Source organism: Chinchilla lanigera, unplaced genomic scaffold (assembly GCF_000276665.1).
Source record: "Chinchilla lanigera isolate Chin_1 unplaced genomic scaffold, ChiLan1.0 scaffold00026, whole genome shotgun sequence".
NCBI classification, from domain to species: Eukaryota; Metazoa; Chordata; class Mammalia; order Rodentia; family Chinchillidae; genus Chinchilla; species Chinchilla lanigera.
The window spans coordinates 21,300,636-21,319,101 of record NW_004955427.1 but is presented as its reverse complement, the minus strand read 5'-3'; the positions used below and the strand labels follow the sequence as shown (position 1 = coordinate 21,319,101).

The 18,466-nt window shown below is 45.4% G+C and overlaps 1 protein-coding gene across 7 annotated transcripts in view; it reads left to right on the top strand.

Moving 5' to 3' along the window:
- The window catches only part of Ildr1 (immunoglobulin-like domain containing receptor 1), a 28,711-nt gene extending 14,069 nt beyond the window's left edge, over window positions 1-14,642 (top strand). For 3 of the 7 annotated variants that reach the window (XM_013515105.1, XM_005386503.2, XM_013515104.1), the window contains 5 exons: window positions 2,646-2,765; window positions 3,050-3,196; window positions 9,326-9,457; window positions 9,660-10,483; window positions 14,171-14,642. In XM_013515105.1, coding sequence (XP_013370559.1) covers window positions 2,646-2,765; window positions 3,050-3,196; window positions 9,326-9,457; window positions 9,660-10,483; window positions 14,171-14,212 — 1,265 coding nt within the window. In that variant the 3' untranslated portion in view covers window positions 14,213-14,642. The remainder of the gene's footprint in view (window positions 1-2,645; window positions 2,766-3,049; window positions 3,197-9,325; window positions 9,458-9,659; window positions 10,484-14,170) is intronic. The other 4 variants (XM_013515106.1, XM_013515108.1, XM_013515107.1 and 1 more) reach the window with 4 other exon arrangements.
- The last annotated feature ends 3,824 nt before the right edge of the window (window positions 14,643-18,466 follow it).

The following is an 18,466-nucleotide window of genomic DNA, read 5'->3' as shown; positions in this document are numbered from 1 at the left end:
TGCTCTTCTATTTTTATCTAATTCTAAACAGCACCTTCCACTACCTGTACTACCTTTGGGTCAAACCCAGCCTTTTCCTCACTTCCAAAGGGAAGCTGTACTTCCCCTTGGGTTTTATTTCTACCTCTGGGCTTGTTGTGAATTCCTGGAACACTTGTTCTCTGTTACTTTCAGGCCTGTGTTTTTATGATTTGAGATAACTCTCAAATCAGTCGTTGGATCTTCTAAAACATTAACATACCTCGATACCCTTCTTATGCTGACATTATTCAGGTTTATAATGCTCATTAAGCTTTAGGAGGACTTTTGCCCAAAGCACTTTCACCATTCTTTCAAGTCTGAGGTGAGCTTGTTCATGGGAAAGATGGTGGGTTTGGAAAATTATAGATAGGAAAAAGTGTGCAGGGATTGACGTAAAAGAGAAGGAAACAGAAGTCAGAATTTGCTCCAGTGTTGCATGACTTCGTGTTTTTGTTTCATTTCCTCAATAACTTGACAGATAATAAAGACTTATAGACGTAACCATTAACTAAGAAAGAACAAGTCTGTCTTGCTAAGGTCTTTAGGAATCTGAAGATGTCCTCCTGCACTCACTGAGGCCGAGAGCAGATTCGGCCATCCCTTTTGGATGTGGAGGGGTCCTGTTGCCTGAGGCTGGCTATTAAACCCTTCCAGAACAAAGAAAGTCTCATTCCTCTTCAATGTTCCCACAGTGCCTGACATAATGCTGAACGTACAAAAGGTCTTGAGTAAACATTTGTCCAGTTTGCTAAACTGGAATATATGTTAATCTTATGGGGTATCAAGATATTCAGGGCTCATAGGACTTAAATTCTTTTCTTGGGTATGACTTACTCTTAAAAAAATTGGTATTCCATCCATATTGATTTAACTTCATCTTATAACCTTTCAAGATCCAGGAGTGAAGGGTTCAGGCTGTGGTGTTTCCTACCCAGTTTGGAAAAGTTAATAGAGCCTAATATTTAAGAGCCACCAGCTCTGAGTTAGAGAGACACAGGTTTGGACCCACTTCTACTAAGTACTATTATCTGTATGTTATTTGCCAATTCCTGAGCCTCTTTGTGTCTTTATTTTCATCATCTGAACTGCAGCCAAATAATCACACTTCTTTATCATTTAAGATTGTTTGTTTATCAGTAAGCAAAAACCCCAAAATATTCATGACTTAGGCAATAAAGAACTTTGTATCTCTCCCATGTGTAGAACCAGAGGCATAGACAGTCCAGACCTAAGGTGGGATTTTTGCTCCATTAAGTCCTCAGAGACCCAAGTTCTGTCCACTTGACCAAAAATATCACCTTCCTCCTCATCCAAGCTGCCAGCTATAGTAGTCCATTTTCTGTTACTATGACAAGATGCCTGAAGCATCTTTCTTTGTAAAGAAAAGGGGCTTATTTAGCTCATATTTTTGGATGTTGAAAGTCCAAGATTAGACAGTACCATTGGTTCAGGCTCTAGTGAGGGGCCCCTTGGTGGGATCATCACATAGATGGTGGTATAATGGTAGGAGTATAATCAAGGGAGATCATATGGAAGGGTAGAAAGCCATAGAGCAGCAAGGGACAGTTTTGCTTTTTTACAACAACTCACCCTTTCAGAAATTAACTGGGGTCTCTTCCCAGGGCAGTATCTTCAGTGACCTAACTGCCTTGCTCTCAGCCCTCCTTTGAAAGGTTCCACCACCTCCCAACATTACCACACTGAGGCTCAAGGTTCCAGCACATGAACCCTTGGGGACAGGCTGAGACCTGCCTAAACCATAGCACCAGGTAACAGAGCTGGAAGGAAGAAGAAAGGGCAATGGTGTTAACAATTTATTTTTAAGAAAGTTCCTGGGAAGCATTATATGACACTTCTTATATTCTATAGGCCAGAACTGAGTCACTTGTCCGTGTCTATATATAAGAGAGGATGGGAAGCATGGATTTTATTCCAGGGCCTTATTTCAGTCTGTTTTGTGCTTCTATTACAAAATACCCGAGACTGGGTACTTTATACTAAGCGGAAATGTACTGTGTTTGTTCACTGCTCTGGAGGCTGGGAAGTTTGAACTTTGGCAAGGGTCTTACTCTGTGTCTTAATGTAGCAGAAGGTGAGAAGACATAAAGGTACCAGACTCACCCTTTCATCATAGCCCTAATCCCACCCTTCTGTGTGGCTTCCACACAGCCCAGTCATCTTTTAAAGGTCTCGTGTCTTAACACTGATACAATGACAATAGAATTGCCATGTGAGTTCTAAAGTGGACAAATATTTAAACCATAGCAGGTGCGTATATGGCCAAACATTCTGTGATCATGGGAGAAAGGGAAAAGATACACCGGAAGACAACTGGTGATCTCTACTTCACCTCCTTACAGGGTGGTGGTGGGAATGAAGTGGAGTGATTGATCTAGAAGCCTTATGAAGCACGTAGAGGGGCCCAGTGAGTAGTAAGCACTACCATCACGCTCCTGTTCAGAGAAAGAGGAAGGTCTCAGAAGAAGAAAATCAAACCTTTCTCTTACCTACCAGGGTTTCTCTTAGGACGTCAAAGGGTAATGCCAAAACCTTGAAGGAACCATCAGTCAGAAACCATGCTTTATCCTCTGGTTCCTGGCACTTCCCCCTTCCTTCCTGTGCAGGAGCGGATCTTGTGATTAATGAAGTGATGTGGTGGGACCACGGAGTATATTACTGCACCATTGAGGCTCCCGGGGACACATCTGGAGACCCAGATAAGGAGGTGAAGCTCATCGTCCTGCGTAAGTGCTGCTGGCACTTTCTATGATGTCACCGTAACACTTTCAAGTGTACGAAAAGCAATGACCCAAAACAAAAACAAAAACAAACCTGTATTATTGTCGTTTGTGAGCCACAGAGTTCCTTTATCAAAGCTAAGTGGGGTTCTTTTGTTTGTTCGCTTGGGTTTTTGTTTTGTTTTGTTTTGTTGCCAGTCTGTTGCTCAGTGTTAGCCTGTAGATCAAGAGAGTTGGAACCAGAGACAGCCCCGTATATTGTTCACCGCTGCTCGGCTTCTCCCCACTAGACTGGCTGACAGTGATCTTCATCGTCCTGGGAGCTGTCCTCCTGCTGCTGCTGATTGGAATATGCTGGTGCCAGTGCTGCCCACAGTACTGCTGCTGCTACATCCGCTGCCCCTGCTGCCCCGCCCGCTGCTGCTGCCCTGAGGAAGGTGAAGCAGGGACAGAACAGCGGTGGGGTGGGGTGGTACTGGTGTGCCCAGTACTCCAAGTAGATGGGCTTACCATGTGCACAACAAAGCCCTGGGCTCTTCCAGGTTCTCCTCTGTGTCTACTTCTATCATAGGTTCCAGGAATACTAATCTCAGTCCTGTAAATGCTGCCCATAGATCTATAGAGTCACATGGGAGGTGGCAACAGGAGGGTTTTTCCCTGCTGACCTGCTAGGCTGCCTGAAGCCTCTTTCAGATGGCTCTGCCTACTGATGACCTTTCCTCAGTGATGCTGAGATTGGCCTGGGGTATAGTTATAGTTATATCTATAGTTATAGTTATATTTGGGGCTTTGCCCCTAATACTGACCCTGCTTAGACATGAGATGGTCAGAGCAATTATGTGAATGAAACAATGAGAGAAAAGTCTACTTTAAAAAATACTACTTAACTTTTTTTTTTTGGAGACAAGGTCTTGCTTTTGATACCAGATGTGTGTCTAGATACCAACCCTACCAGATACTAACAGGATAGCCTATGATTTAATTCTCTGACACGATCTACCAGAGTTAGCAACAGATCCCACAGTCTGCCACAAGACTGCTCCCCACATCAGGTGGAAATCCCGAGTAGGAGGTGGTTACCTGAACTTTTGACCAACTGACTATAAACTGAGGGTGCCTAAAACCCCCTCTTCAGATTGTTTTAATCTGCTAGAGAAGCTTCCGGAACTTAGAAACACTTCACTTACCACTTACACTTACCCACTTAGTACAAAGGGTGTAGTGAAGGATACAAATAAAGAGATACACGTGGCCATGGATGCAGAGGCAGACGTGGATTACTGCACCTTCTCCAGGGCACAGACCCCAGACACCTCTAATATTCAGCTACCCAGAAGCTCCCTGAGCCCCTATGCCCTTTTAAGTTTTTATGGACCCTTCACTAGAGAGGCATGATTGATTAAATCACTGGCCATTGGTGATCAGCTCAACTTTCAGCCCTTCCCACCCCAGAGGTCAGGGGATGGATCTATCTGAAAGTACCCACCCTGTAATCACGAACCGGTCTTTCTTGTGGGCAGCCCCCATCCTGAAGCCACCTAGGAGGTCCCCACCCACCAGCCATCTCATTAGTGTACCGAAGATATTCATCACTCTGGAGAGTCCAAGGATTTTAGAAGCTATATGTCAGGGACCATGTGCAGAAATATATTTTTAAATTCTATTTTATTTTCATAGCATTTCTTAAATAAGATGTGAAAAGAGCAGAGTAGAAAGGTATTAAGGCAGTGACACCTAAACTGAAGCTCTCCATCACCAGCCTTTTTTATTTTTTTGAGACAAGATCTTGTCAAGTTGCCCAGGCTGGGTGTGAACTTGCATCCTTCCTGCTTCAGCCTCCCTCAGTGCTGGGATCACAGGCAAGCTCCACTGCACCCAACTTGCTCTTGATGGATTCCTCATTTGAATTAAAACCTGATCCTTCAAAACAAGCTATAAAATTTGGCAAAAGAATACACGGCAAAGGCAAAAGAATTAATGAAGTATTCTATAAAGATCTTTTATTAGTAAACAGATGGAGTGGAATCAATTGTTGTAAATGGAAGTTTTTGTTTCCATTTTAAATAACAATCTCCTTCTACTGACCATATGCTACCACACTGTAGAAAATTTGCAAAATTCAGAAAAGTGTGGGCTAATCTGAACAGCCACAGACAACCACTCTTACCCTTTTGGTCCACTTGAAAGAAAACTCTGAAAAGGGAAAATAAGGAATTGCCCCGTATAAGAGAAACAAAAACTTAAGCTTCCTTAAGAAGGTCGATTGTCTGAGTCTGCTTTCAGGCCTGTGCTCTAAGATTGCCATCTTACAGGAAAAGAGAACTAACTTTTATTGGATAGCACCATGTGTGTAGCCTTTTCGTGCATTTCCTCACTGCATGCTAACAACCCTAGAAGGCAGATGCCATCCCTCTTTCACAGGGGAGGAGCCAGAAGGTCAGAGAAGTCTTGCAGCTAGTAAGTGGCAGAGGAAATATAGGGTTTAGTGCGTGTACATATGGCTTGTAAGTGTCTGTGTGTCTCACCCAGGTGCCACCCAGCTTCTGTGGGTAGATCACTGTGGGATCCATTGAGACAACATGAACTCCTTAAAGAGGGCCAAGTAGCAGAGAATTCAGTGTTGGGCCGTGGGGTTCCTACTGTTCAGAGGCATCAGGGGGAGAGGCCATCGGGAATCCTCTGTCACTGGAGTAGGTATGGGAGATGAGATGAGACTAATTTCGCAGGATGCCTTCTTAGAATTTGTAGACCCGTGGGACACTGAGATCCAGCAAGACTGGGGACAAAGCTAGCGCGGGGGAAAATGCATCCAGTCAGTGGGCTGACAGGTTCTGGGGAGAGTGTTTTTTTCCCAGGTGCTTGGAGTTCATTTAAAAGAACTTGGTGAAATGAAGAAATGCAGGCCACAAAGACCTCTGGATGATGAGGTCACTTTCAAAGTGAGTCACTGTTCTGAGAAGTTTGGTGGCAAGAGAAATTACATCAAAGGGCAGGGATTGTTAAGGAAAACACTATGATTGGAGGGGAAGGTTTTTTGTTGGTGTTACTCTTGGTTATCTTGGTTCTTTTAGACCAAGATAACCCTGAACATATCTGTAAGCAAAGAACCAAGGCCAATAGCATAAGAAAGTGAAGAAGTTAAGAAGTGAAGTAGCCACTGATGCGTGATGGCATTAGGCCTGCCGAGAAAGATCTAGCCTAAGAAAGGGAAGGGGAGGGAGGAAAGGTGGCCTGACCTCTGGAGACAGAGAGGAAGTCATTAAGCGTAAAGGATGATTCAGGTAGAAGGGAGGAAGCTCACATGAGCCTGTCTCGATTTCAACAAATCAGAGTGGCAGATGTGGAAGGGACCTTTGAGGAGGAGGCTAGTGATTCTGGAACTTCTCTAACCACAGCCTAACTCCCCAGCCTCCTCCCACTTTCCCACGAGAGTTATCACAGGGTTGGAAGGGACAACAATAAAAATGATACCAAATGTTAGTAGCCCTTGATCATCCACGTAGTCCTGGTAAGCGGTCTTCAGTAGGATTTATAGAGGAAAATTTTGGAAACTGAGTGTTAACTTTTCCATGAGAATTAGAGAAGCTGCTTTCACCCCTAGAGGTGGGTTCCTCTCTAGAGAACCTGGAGACACACTCCACGTGAGCCACAGGCCACCCTGAGAATCTCTGACTCCCCCTCCCCAGCCCCCACAGCTGAGGGAAGTAGGCCCTGGAGAGACGTCCTCAATTGCGCAACATTTTTGTGGTGAGGCCCAGACTAGACTTACATCTCTTGACTCCTTATGCAGGGCTGGTTCCTTGCCCTTAACAAAGATATCATGAGCTGAAAGTTCACAGGGAGGGAAAGGCCTGAGATGTGGGGAGTGTTTAACTGGTGCTGGAGAGGAAGGAACATATATTCAGCAGACAGAGCAACCAAGGAAAGCCCTACTGGGAAGAGAGCTACTTGAGATTAGTGTCTGAATGGAGCCAGAATGCACCTACTGGTGGTTCCCTACAGCTAAATGGCAAGAGCTCAAAGGGACACAGGTTTCCAGGAAGCTCCTGAGGATGCCGCTGAAATGACTGACCAGTGAAGTCAGGAGAAATTGATAGTTTGGAAAAAGCAAAAGCAATGAGTGGCCACGGGCTAAAGGAGGGGCAAAGGATAGGTTTTTTGTGAAGGGCATGGAAAGTTTGAAGTCTGAAGGATCCCCGTGCTGTGTGTTTGTGGACACAGAGGATGCCAGGGGTGAGGGAGAAAAGGTGCGGTTCTGGAGTAGGGTGGGGTGTCAAGCGTCATTTCTGTCACAAAGCGCTCGTCTTAAAGAATATCAGAGATGGAAATTAATACACCTCTGATGGTTTAGTCTCTAAATGCATATGTTTGTTTCCTCCTATGAGACCTGAGACAAAAGATACAGTTTATTATAATGAGAGCCACTGTGAGTCCTCTCTATTAGGCATTTCTCGTGCATTGCCTCTTTAATCTCAACAGCTTTGTGAAAGAGTTCTCCTTAGCTAAGAGTGGGCTGAGACTCTGGAAACTCACTCAAAGCCACGTGGCCAGTATATGCCTGTGTGTACACTGAAGTCTGTCTGATTCTCAAAGCCTGTATTTAATGGTGTTTATTTCAAAGTATTAGGAGCCCTCAGTAGTCAGCTCTAGGTTGCCTCCCAGCATTGAATCAGGGACTTGGTTGAAAATGCACATCTTCTTGCCTTGTGTCAGAGTAACTGAGGGAAAGTGTCTGGATGTGGGACCCAAGGAAAGGGTTCAGTGGTACCAGGTGGAAGATCCCAAGGTTCAACGAAAGGAGTGGCAGAGGGCAGGGTTGTTCTCAGTGGAACTGGATGTCTCCGGTCTTGGGGACAGAGACTAGCATGGGTTTTGAAAGGTGTGGGGCTGAGCTTGAGAGAGGTAAACCAAGGAGGTTCTGCAGGCGAAGGTTTTTTTGTGGAGTTTTATTATTTTGATTTTTTTTTTTTTTTGCTTCATCACAGAAAATGAAGTCTGGAGACTTGGCAGTGTGGCAGAAAGAGGCAGATACAGGTTTGCACCCTGGCTCTGCTAGTTGCTGGAGGACCTTGGGCTAGAAAGGCAACGTCTTTGAGCCCAGCTTTCTCGACTGATCCCCACATTCAGAGATTTCCCAGAGGATGAGTTGGCTGGTGACCATGTGTATTGACAGTTTATGTGTGTCCGTGGTGGCCAGTAGAGGGAGCTCGGGAGAGGCATCCCTTAGGGAGAGCAAAGTGCTGAGTAGGATTTGTCTCCGGGAAGGCCGAGCGCTGTCGGTTGGCACGAAAGGGTGGCAGCTGGCTAAGTTGTTGTGAGTTTGCATCTGATTTCCTCCCAGCCTGGCTACGGTTCACCATCGGGGCCGGAGCGCAGATACTTCTGGGGTCTCTGCTGCAGCCACTTCCTGTTGCGCTGGAAGTTGTTTCACAATGGAGCCACCCATGACCCCTCAGACGGCCCCCTTGCCACTAGCCTCAGCAAACCTCCCACTAGGCATAGCTAGATTGCCTGTCTTCTGCCTCCTCTGCAGTGCCAGGGGAGCCTCAGGCAGCACCCTGCTGCTTTAGGGGAGTCCACAGGGCCTGGCCCTCGGAGGAGGGTGTGAGAGCATCAGCCCGGGCCTGTCATTCATAGCGCAAGGGCAACGTGCAAGTGCATCTCCTGCATGCGTGAATAGGCAGCAAGCTTGGGAGCCAGGCGGCACTCAGCCACAATTGCCTCAAAATAGAAATTCATGAACAAAAACAAATGTGTGTATTTTTAATTTGTGCTCATTATAGTTTGTGTGCTTCAGAACAGCTGCACCTAGGAGACTGGGCTGACGTGTCTGTGGACCCCTGGTGCTCCTTTTTGCACTATTTTCTTTGCCCTGAAAGGGGTGGTATTTCCCTTCCCGCTTCCCTGCCCTTCCCATCCTTTAAAGATTCGCTCTATGTAGAGAAAACTGCAGTGCTCAATAAGGTGAAGAGAAGAGTAGAAAGGGTCAGTACCTCACATTCCCTCACTTTCCTCCCACAGGTTCTGACCCACCCGGGCTGGCGTTCCAGCCAGAAGTACGCTTCAGTGCCATATGCTTCCCTGTTCCTCCCACTCTGAACAGGCAGCCCTGAGCTTGCCGGCCCCCAGCCCCTGACTCACACCTCCTTTAAGCCCTTTGCATTTGCACCTTCTACTTCTGGCTTTTGGCTTCTGATTTTGCTGGCCTGTGCCCTGAGATTTCATCGTCTGCTAGTACCCATGATATCTACCTGTGCACTCTAGGTGTGCTTGGGAGTGGGCAGGTAGGAGGCGGAAATGGTCTTGAGGTTGGAAGCGAGATTTTAAGAGTGTACTTTCCTGGAGGATGGGAACTACAATCTTATCTGGAGGAATTTTATTCCTAGCCCCTTGCCAGAGACACAGTGGGTTTGTTATTCCCTTAATGCTTATTGTCCCGCAAGATAAGGAGCGCACTTGGAGGACAGCAGCCGGCCACATGGCATGACTGGTAGGTGGACAGAAGTGAAGAGGAAGGTGCAGCTTGCCCTGGCTGAGGGTCTGCATGTCTCCCTCTTCCCCTGCAGCCCTGGCCCGCCACCGCTACATGAAGCAGGCTCGGGCCATAGGTCCTCAGATGATGGAAAAACCCCTGTTCTGGGGTTCGGACAGGAGCTCCCAGGTCTCATCTTATGCAATGAACCCGCTGCTGCAGCGAGGTAAACCTTGCCGAGCCTTGGGCAGGGGAGGGCAGGGAGCAAGGGTAGGAGCCTGGGCTTCATCGGGCCTCCGTGGGTCTCTTTATGATTGAAGATGGGAGGGAATGGAGTTGGCCAAATAATGTGATATTTTGATGTCCTAAATCGGAGGAGCATGACTTGGGTCAGCAGTTTGGTATGTTCTTTTCTTGTCTCCATTCAGATTTATCCGTGAGATCCAGCCTCCCCAAGATGCCAATGACTCAAACCGCTGCTCACCCTGCCGTCACCAATGGTGTCCTGGAGTATTTGGAGAAAGAACTCCGGAACTTCAACCCGGCGCAGCCCCTGCCTCCCGACCTCAAAGCCGGACCTGGCCACCCCTGCAGCATGCTGTCCTCCCTGGGCTCTGAGGTTGTGGAACGCAGAATCATCCGCCTGCCCCCGCTGATCAGAGACCTGCCGTCCTTGAGAAGGGCCAGCGACTCATCGCACCAGCAGTGGCTCAACCCGGTTCCCTCCAGACCCTGGGATCTGAGGGAGGGGAGAAGGCAGCATCACTCCTCCGATTTCCTGCAGGAGCTCCAGGACCGAGGGTCAAAATCCTGGGCATCTGGAAGAAGGGAGCTGGACCACCCAGCAAGCGGAAGGCACCGCTGCTCCAGGAGGCACGGGTCACCTGCGGCCTGGTCAGACCCAGACAGCCTCAGTGATGGTCCCTCGTCCAGTGAAGCGCATTGGCGGCCCAGCCATCTTCATCCCCGCAGCCACCACAGGGAGAGGTCCCGCAGGGCTAGCCCGGAGCAGGACTACAGGAGGGCCAGGAGACGCCGGCCCCGAAGCTACTCCCCTCCCGTGCCCTCTGGCCTCAGTTCCTGGAGCTCTGATGAGGAGAAGGAGACGAGGCCCAGAGACAGGGGCTCCCGAAGCCGCCATGGCCACTCTCGTTCCCCAAACTGGCCTGAGGAGAAGCCGCCCAGCTACCGCTCACTGGATGTCACTCCAGGCAAGAATGGCAGGAGTAAAGGGAGTGTGGAGAGGCGCTCGGTGGGTGAGCCTGGGGTGTCCTGCTGAGGGTCGGGCATGGGCAGAGAGGATCCTCCGGCCAGGCCTGGCACGGGGGACACAAGGCACCTTACCCACCAAGGAGGGTGCCTCCTCCCTGCTTGGCACAGACTTCCCTGTAGGCAGAGGGAGCCACCTCCTGTTAAGGCTGAAGCAATCTAGGCGGTACCCGGGCTTGGCTCACAAAGGGCCTTTTCGGACTCAGTGGCGATCCAGAGCCCCTCATAGCCCTGCAGGCAGGTCAGCAGAGGATGCTGTTTCACAGATGAGGAAACAAGGCTCAAGGCTCTGAATGATTAAACACCTTGTGAGTAGCGGAGCTGAGACTTGAACACAGGCCTTTATGCCTTGCACTTTACCTCCTGTCACAGCTGCCTGGCTTTACTTAGCAAGCCTATTTCCATACCCCAGATTAGAACAGGCAGCCGGCCTGGGGACACTCAAGTGAGTATGCAAAGCTTGGTGTGTCTGAGGATGAGGCCCTCTTTGTACCCCCTTGGGAAGGATCACTGATAAACAAACAAAGTCTAAACTTTAGGGAGCTGTGAACAGACAAGGTGCCAGTCATAGCTTCCCAGCCAAAAGGGGAACACACCGTGGGACTCAGGCCTTTGGACCTCTGGATATAGACATTTCTTCAGTTTTTAAAGATATGATTTTTTAAAAATCATTTTATAATGAATATACCCAAATGACAGTGGTAAAGGAACTTTATAAAGGATTGCCACGATTACTCAAAAGCAGTAATTACAACCAACTTACAACTACTGTACCCACAAAAATCTTTTTTTCTCTATTTGACCAAAATCTTTTTCTCTTTTGCTTCTGTTGAGATAATCAGAGGGAACCATAATGGGGCTTGAGAGAATAACATCCCAGCCTGGAAGGATAGTGTAAAAACTGTAGTGTCTCATGGGCTTTGAAGAATATGCCTCTCAGTCAGAAGTAGTGTCCAGCTGTAATTTTTAAAAAATGCTTGCACACATGGCGTGTGTAAAGGAGCAGTCCCCTGCGAGGAACCTCAGGCAGCTCTTTCTAGAGCAGACCTCGGAGAGAACAGGTTTTTGAGGAGGGCAGGGAACACCAGCAGGCATTTCTGAAATAATCAGTAGCAGTGTGTCACATTCTCACAGTTGTCCCATGAGAGGCAAAGATCAGCACTGATGCAGTGCCCCTGCTAAGGGCTCTGAGCTGTGGATCTCTCATGCAGCATTTGGTTTAATTCCTGTAGCAGCCCTTAATATAAGTCCACGCAGGACTATGATTTTTCTGACAGTCACTCACAGCTCTAAAATCCTTGTGACTATGACAACACAAGCAAAGAGAGTACTATTTGTTTTATTAGTCTCATTTACTGATGACACAACTGTTTCTTTATTGTTATGATTCAGAAAATTAAGTCCCGAGCGGCACTTTTTTTTGGAATTATCACAGACGCCTTTTATTCAGCACACTTTTGTTTTGTGTAATACACTCTGCATCATAATCTTAAAAGAATGGCTACAATGTTACTCTGAGTACATACAAATCAGGGACAAAAGACTCTTACAAAGAAGAAACAAACAGATAATAGCGCTGTGGATTTTTATGTATGTGCCACATTTTACTGCCATTTGTATAACAAAGCTCTAATTTTGTGAAGTTAAAAAAAAAAGAAAAGAAAAAGAAAATTAAATCCTGAAAAATACCAGAATTAGTCAAGGCTGGGAGAGCTCCAACTATACTTACTTTAATCTAGTAACTAAATATGTCTCTTCATTTTAACAGGGACAAAAAGTAATTTTAAAACGTTTTCATCCCCAGATCTAAACCTTATTTTCCCCTAAGTTAAATTTTTCTAAACTTTATTTTAAGTTAAATTGCATAGCTTCTTGAAGGGGAGGGGAGAAAGAACATCAGATATATGCAAGACCCTGGGCTAAGTCATTTCCAAATCCTGTTTCATGAAATCCTCGCAACAAACATGTAGGGCTCAGAGAGGTTTAGTAACTGGCTCAGAAACACACAGCAGTAAGGAGTGAAGCCTAAGTTTGAAAACAGGCTTCTGATTCTCACCTCTGTCCCCATTTCAATAACTCATGCTGCCCCCTTCAAAAGGGAGGGAAGTAACGTTAGGTCCAATGGTATTTTCTAGTGACTTTAATTCTTCTACTTTCCAAAAGTATCACAGTCTCTTTTATCATCATGATGAGCACAACAATAATTCTACCAAAAATGAAGCAAGTTTTCAATTGTAAAGTCACTCCTGAGACACGAAGACTTGGTCCAAGATCATTTGAAGAATCCCCATAGTTACAGTTTGTCTCCCAGAGACCTTCACCTAGCACTTGATCACATCGATCTTCCATCATATTCTGACAGTGACTAGAGCCCTAGGACCAAAGCTTGATTTGGCAGATGATTGGTTAGTTTGAAGGATAGTGCTTTATTTATAACATGAGTTCTGAATGCCTTCAATGACGCAAAAGTCTCCAAGCCAAATCCTTCCTCTACCCTCTCTGTGGGACTGGGCGCTTCTCACGCAGGCTAATTTCCCGGCCTCAGCAGTCATCAGAGCTTGCTATGCTCTGACATTATAATACAACTGGGCCACTAGATGGTGATCTTTTGTCATGTATCACTTGAAGTTCCATTTATTCCTTGAGTTAATAACATGCACAGCTGCTTTCTTAGAAATCAGGCTTTATTAATTACTGCTTTCCCATAGTTTCTTACAAAGTATTTTTAAAAAATACTGCGTTAGGTATTCAGAGAAATGGGAATTAAACATAATATGTTTTAGCTCACTGGAAAACCTCTCTTTCAAGAGTAATGTCTGACAAATAGGTACAAACAAGAACTTTGGGACACATGATTTCATGGGGGCTCGAAAGAGGGCAAAATTACCATCTGTGTAGTGCTCAGGAGAAAACCAAAGTTATGTTGCGGGATCTCCCACCTGATACAGACCCCAGATGTCTCACTTCAGGTCTGTTGGCTTTTTCACTCAACAAACAGCCTGAGAAATACAAGAGGCAGAAACTTCAAGCTTTTAACTCTAGTGGTTACAGACGGATGGTCCCTGTGTTCCTGGCCTCCGACTCTGGACAGTTTCCTTTAACTCCATTTCACGCTCTTCCTCTGTGTAGGAGGAAACATGCATCACAGTATTTTGATAGAAGAAATACTCACTTTTAGGATAAGTTGGAAACATTTTTTTAATAAACACATGCATATGCATGCCTTTGGAACAGTATATTATAGGATACCAAGCCAAATGTTTTAGAAAAAGTCTGCAAAAAAAAAAATAAAAATGAATCAGGAGAACATAAATAGGAAAAAGAGTCATCTTTGCAAGCAAATGATAGGGAGATGGACTGATAAATAGAACAGGGGACCTTTTTGATAGTCTATTAGAGACTAGAAATGTTTTTTCAAAACAGAGCAAGATGCAGAGTGATTAAAACTGAGAAGTTTTCAGAAATTAAATCTATTTGAGGGATGCTGCAGAGGGGGAAAGCTAAGCCTAGGTGACGAGGCTGGTTCCATAAAGAGTTGAAATATTTTTAGGCTCAGGCCTGCTCTTCCAGAATGCACCACTCACCTGGGATTTGTACCTCACACTTTGTGTATTGCATCCACATACAACAGATTCTGGCTGACTGGATTTCTCTGTGTTTTGTCCCTCAGGAGAGAGAGAGCTCCCATAGTGGAAGGAGTGTGGTCATTTAGTCACCGGGCACAGCACTACTTCTGTGGCTACTTCTCACTTCCTGTGTGTCATCAGCATCATCTAGATTTCCAACTGATTTGAGAGAGATACTGCAAGTCTACCTAAGAATTTTGGCTTCAATTCTAGGAATCAAATAGAAGAATTTTAAAAACAAGATCGAAGAGTCAGTGACTAGCCTTAGCCTTGGTTCACACTCTCTGACTATTCATACAGTCCCTCATGTGTAATGGAGCCTAACACGGATATGATCCCTCAGGAGCTTAGTAGCCTCAGTCTCCAAGTAGGTCACAGTAGTGGGGACCATGGCCATTCTTAAAATGAGAACTCAGGAATTGTATTGGTAGGCTTTCTGCTGCTGGAACAAAATACCTTGCATATACAATTTATTTTGGTTCATGGTTTCAGAGATTTCAGTCCATGGTCAGCTGGGTCCAAGGCAGAAACATCATGGTAAAAGAGCACAGTGGAGGAAAGCTGCCTACCTCATGGCAAGCAGGAAGCAGAGAGAGAACAGAGACAGAAAGGAATGAAGCTGAATACAAGAATGTATCTGTCTATGTAATGCCTCCAGTGAGCTAATTCATCTGCCCAGGCCTTCTCTCCTAATAGCACCTTCAGTTACAAGCTCATCAGTGCATTAGACTAATGAGGTTAGAGCCTCTTATCACCTCCCAAAAGCCCCACCTCTGAACACAAGAGCGTTTTGGGGGGACATTCTTGTGCAAACCATAGCAGTAAACTTTAAGAAGTCAAACATGTTTCAGGAACAAGAAACCTATGAAGTATTAGAGAAACTCCCATGGGAACTGGTCTGCCTCCATTGAGTGTCTTGGGGGTCCTTGTGTGTTACAAGTCACTGCTTCCATCCCCAGTTCTGAGACTCTTGGATTTCCAGCCTGAGCATGCATGGAAATTCTACATGTATGTGCTCTTTCACAGGCTGTTTATTATAAGCGAACCAGGGAAGCATTTTTGCACCAGTCTTATTCCTGTAACTTGTTTTCTTTTTCTTCATTTCCCCCTATATCTAATGTATATTTTCTTATATATTATAAATCAATTAAAATCACTTTATATGTTTCTTGGGAATAATACAGTGTAAATAAATAGGAAAAAAATAAATGTACTGGGCTTAGGATACTGCCCCAAATAAATACCTGATATTCTACTTTGGTACACTTGATTGGTTTAGACCTTCTTCCCCACTAAATCTCAGAGAAGAGCTAGACAAACCTAAGTAATTCTGAAACTACCCTTCTCCTGACTTTCAGGGTTGAGACTTCCCAAGCAAAAGCATTCAGGCAGGTGTTTCTACTCAGAGTCCCAGGAGGAAAGGACTGTGCCTTCCCTAGAATAGATCATAAAGCTCCTCCCATTTTCTAATTTTATGCTTAATGTAGAGACCTTCTCTGAGCAGACAAGAAGGAGATGGGCGAAGCAGAGGTGCAAGTGTGTATGTGCTTCAGTTAGAATCCGTATGTGCGTGGACTAATGCTTAATTTAGAAACTGCTGTATGAGCACATTCATTTTTTCCCTAGTTTTACAACCACCTGTGGAGAAAATAAAGGTTTCTTTGGGCCTTTCAATATCCATATGTAACTGGGCTTAAGCAAAATGCATGGGAAGAAATTTTAATAATGTAGTCATGAAATTCAATCAGCAAGGGACTTCTGGCCTGTGTGTTAGTTACTTTTCAGTTATTGCTGAAACAAAATACCTGATGCCCAGATTTAAGGAAGGAAAGGTTTGCGGCAGTTTCACTCCTTACTTGGCTGGCTCCAAGGCAGAGTGGCACATGGCAGAGGGCAGCAGTTCAGGGCAGGTGGAAAACAGCAAAAGCAACAAGAGCAAAAAGAAAGGAGCAGAGAGCAAACCTCTTTCCCTCCCTTATATTGTATGCAGGCGACCTGCCCCAGGGCGGGTGTAGCACTCACACCCATAATCCCAGCATTGGACTGTGGATCAATCAAAAACTCTAGAAGCCTGCCCCATGACTGCATGAGGCTTTGGGGGACATCTAGACATAAATCCTAACAGCCTAGAAAAGATAGAAGAACCCCACTTGTCTGGTTTTTCTTTTCCTGTTACCCACAACTTTATAAATCTTGGAAATGACACAGGAAAGAACCAAAACCATTCTGAAGGGCACTAAGAATGTGGTGAACTGGCTTGAGAACTCAAGCACGAATAATAGCACAGAAGCAGGAGGAGCACACACATAGGCACACACACACAAACACAAACACACACACACAAACACCAGTCAATGGAAGGTGTCCCAGTAGCTCATCCTGGATCACATGGAGTACCTCTGGCAACCTCGTGTGAGGGGCCAGTTATTGGGAACCCTGCCAAATACAAGCAACTAGGGGAATACTCCTCTCCAGGGCCAGCAACTCCTCTTCTGAGGACAGATACTAAGGTGAGCAAGAGGAACCAGTAAGAGAGACCCAGGTGAAGCAGGTGGCTTAATTGGGGAAGCCTCATTGTCTCCACAAGCCTGAGACTTTCTTCCCCTACCCAGCATCAGTAGGGCTGACGGGTGGAATCAGGAGAAGGGGCAACGTGCCATGGAGAACAGCCCTGCAGCTAGCAGTGTGGTCCTGAAAACCATTTTATAGATCCAAGACTCTACTCCCTGGATCAGGGAAACCTCAGCCATGGGGGCCAGCAGCAGGAGTATTCCCCCTTCAGCAAAAGATATGACTACTGAGATAGAAGAACTTCTCCTGCTCCCCCAGAGACCACTGGGGGCCCAGGTGGCACAAGGCAAGCCGAACAGACCTAAATAACCCTGCAAAGATTCCAAAATTAAACTGCTATTGGATAGTAGGCAAGTGCCTGTATGCTAAACCCAAACAGAGTGACTCCCTGTAAAATATTTAAATATGACCCAGCATCTCCTAACATAACAAAAATACCCAAAATATAAACCAAAAACCTAGAGAAATCACAACTTGATGAAAAAAGGAAATCAACTAATGCCAGCACTGAGATGAATATGATGTTAGAATTATCAAGAATTTGAAAGCAAATATCATAAACTGCTATAAAAATCAGTTACAAGTTCTCTTGAAACAAATGAAAGAAATAGGAAATCTCTGAGAAGTTTTATCTGAAAAAGAGAAATGAAAATTATAGAACTGAAAAATAAAACAAATTGAAAACTTCCTGGATAGGCTCAACAGGAGAGATGATAGGGAGCAGAAATTGTGACCTGGAGGGTAAAATAATAGCCATTAGGCTAGAAAAAAAATGAACAGAGCCTCAGGGGTCTGTGTAACAATAATGAGCTATTCAATATTTAGAACTTTGAAAGCCCAAAAACTGAAAGAAAAAGAGGGTGGAGAGGATTATTTGAAGAAATAATGGCTGAAAACATCCCAAATTTGATTAAATATTTCAACACAAGGATTCAAGAAGCTAGTAAATCCCAAGCAGGATAAATTCGAAGAAATCTATGCCAAGACATATCATATTCGTTTTCCTTGAAAACTAAGGAAAAACTTAAAGTATCTGGAAAGAAATAGTGCATCGCCTATAGGGGAACATCCATTTGAATGGATTTCTCATGTAAAACCAAAAACTGTATAAGGAAATAGTCAAGTATGTTTAAATGCTGAAAGAAAAGAACTGTCAACCTATACGTCTATGTCTTACAAAACTACCTGTGTCAGTTTGGGGCTTATTTTGTAAGGGGAACAACATAATACAGGACACATACTTCATATGATTATTTATAAGTCACCCAAAGAACAGTATACAAAAGAGTGAAGGGAATCTGTCCACACACTAAGACCAAGGAATCCAGCTAAGGGCCTGGATCCCACAACAGTGTCCTACATGAGTTGAACTGAATACCCAGAGCTCATAAACAGTGCCTCCCACGAATCCAACTGGAGGCCCAGAGCCCATGGCAACGTCTCGTGCAGGCCTATCTAGGGATCTGCTGGAAAGGCCCAAAAGTCAGTGGTGGAATGTATAAAGTCTGTGCCAGCAGGATGAAGGACCTGTGCTAGCAGGCTGAGGGATCTGTACTGGAGCCAGGAAGTGATGCTCAGAAGAACCACAACTCCCCCAAAAGGTACCACGGCCATCCTTGGCAACTGTGAGGTCCTGAGCTCCTCCGATGATCAGGATGGCCAAGTTCCCATCAGGGAAACCAACGCAGCAAGCTTTTCCCGGAGGCCGGCAGTGCACCATCTTCCCTCCGGAACCAGGAAGCTATACTCAAAGTGAGGACCAGAGCGCT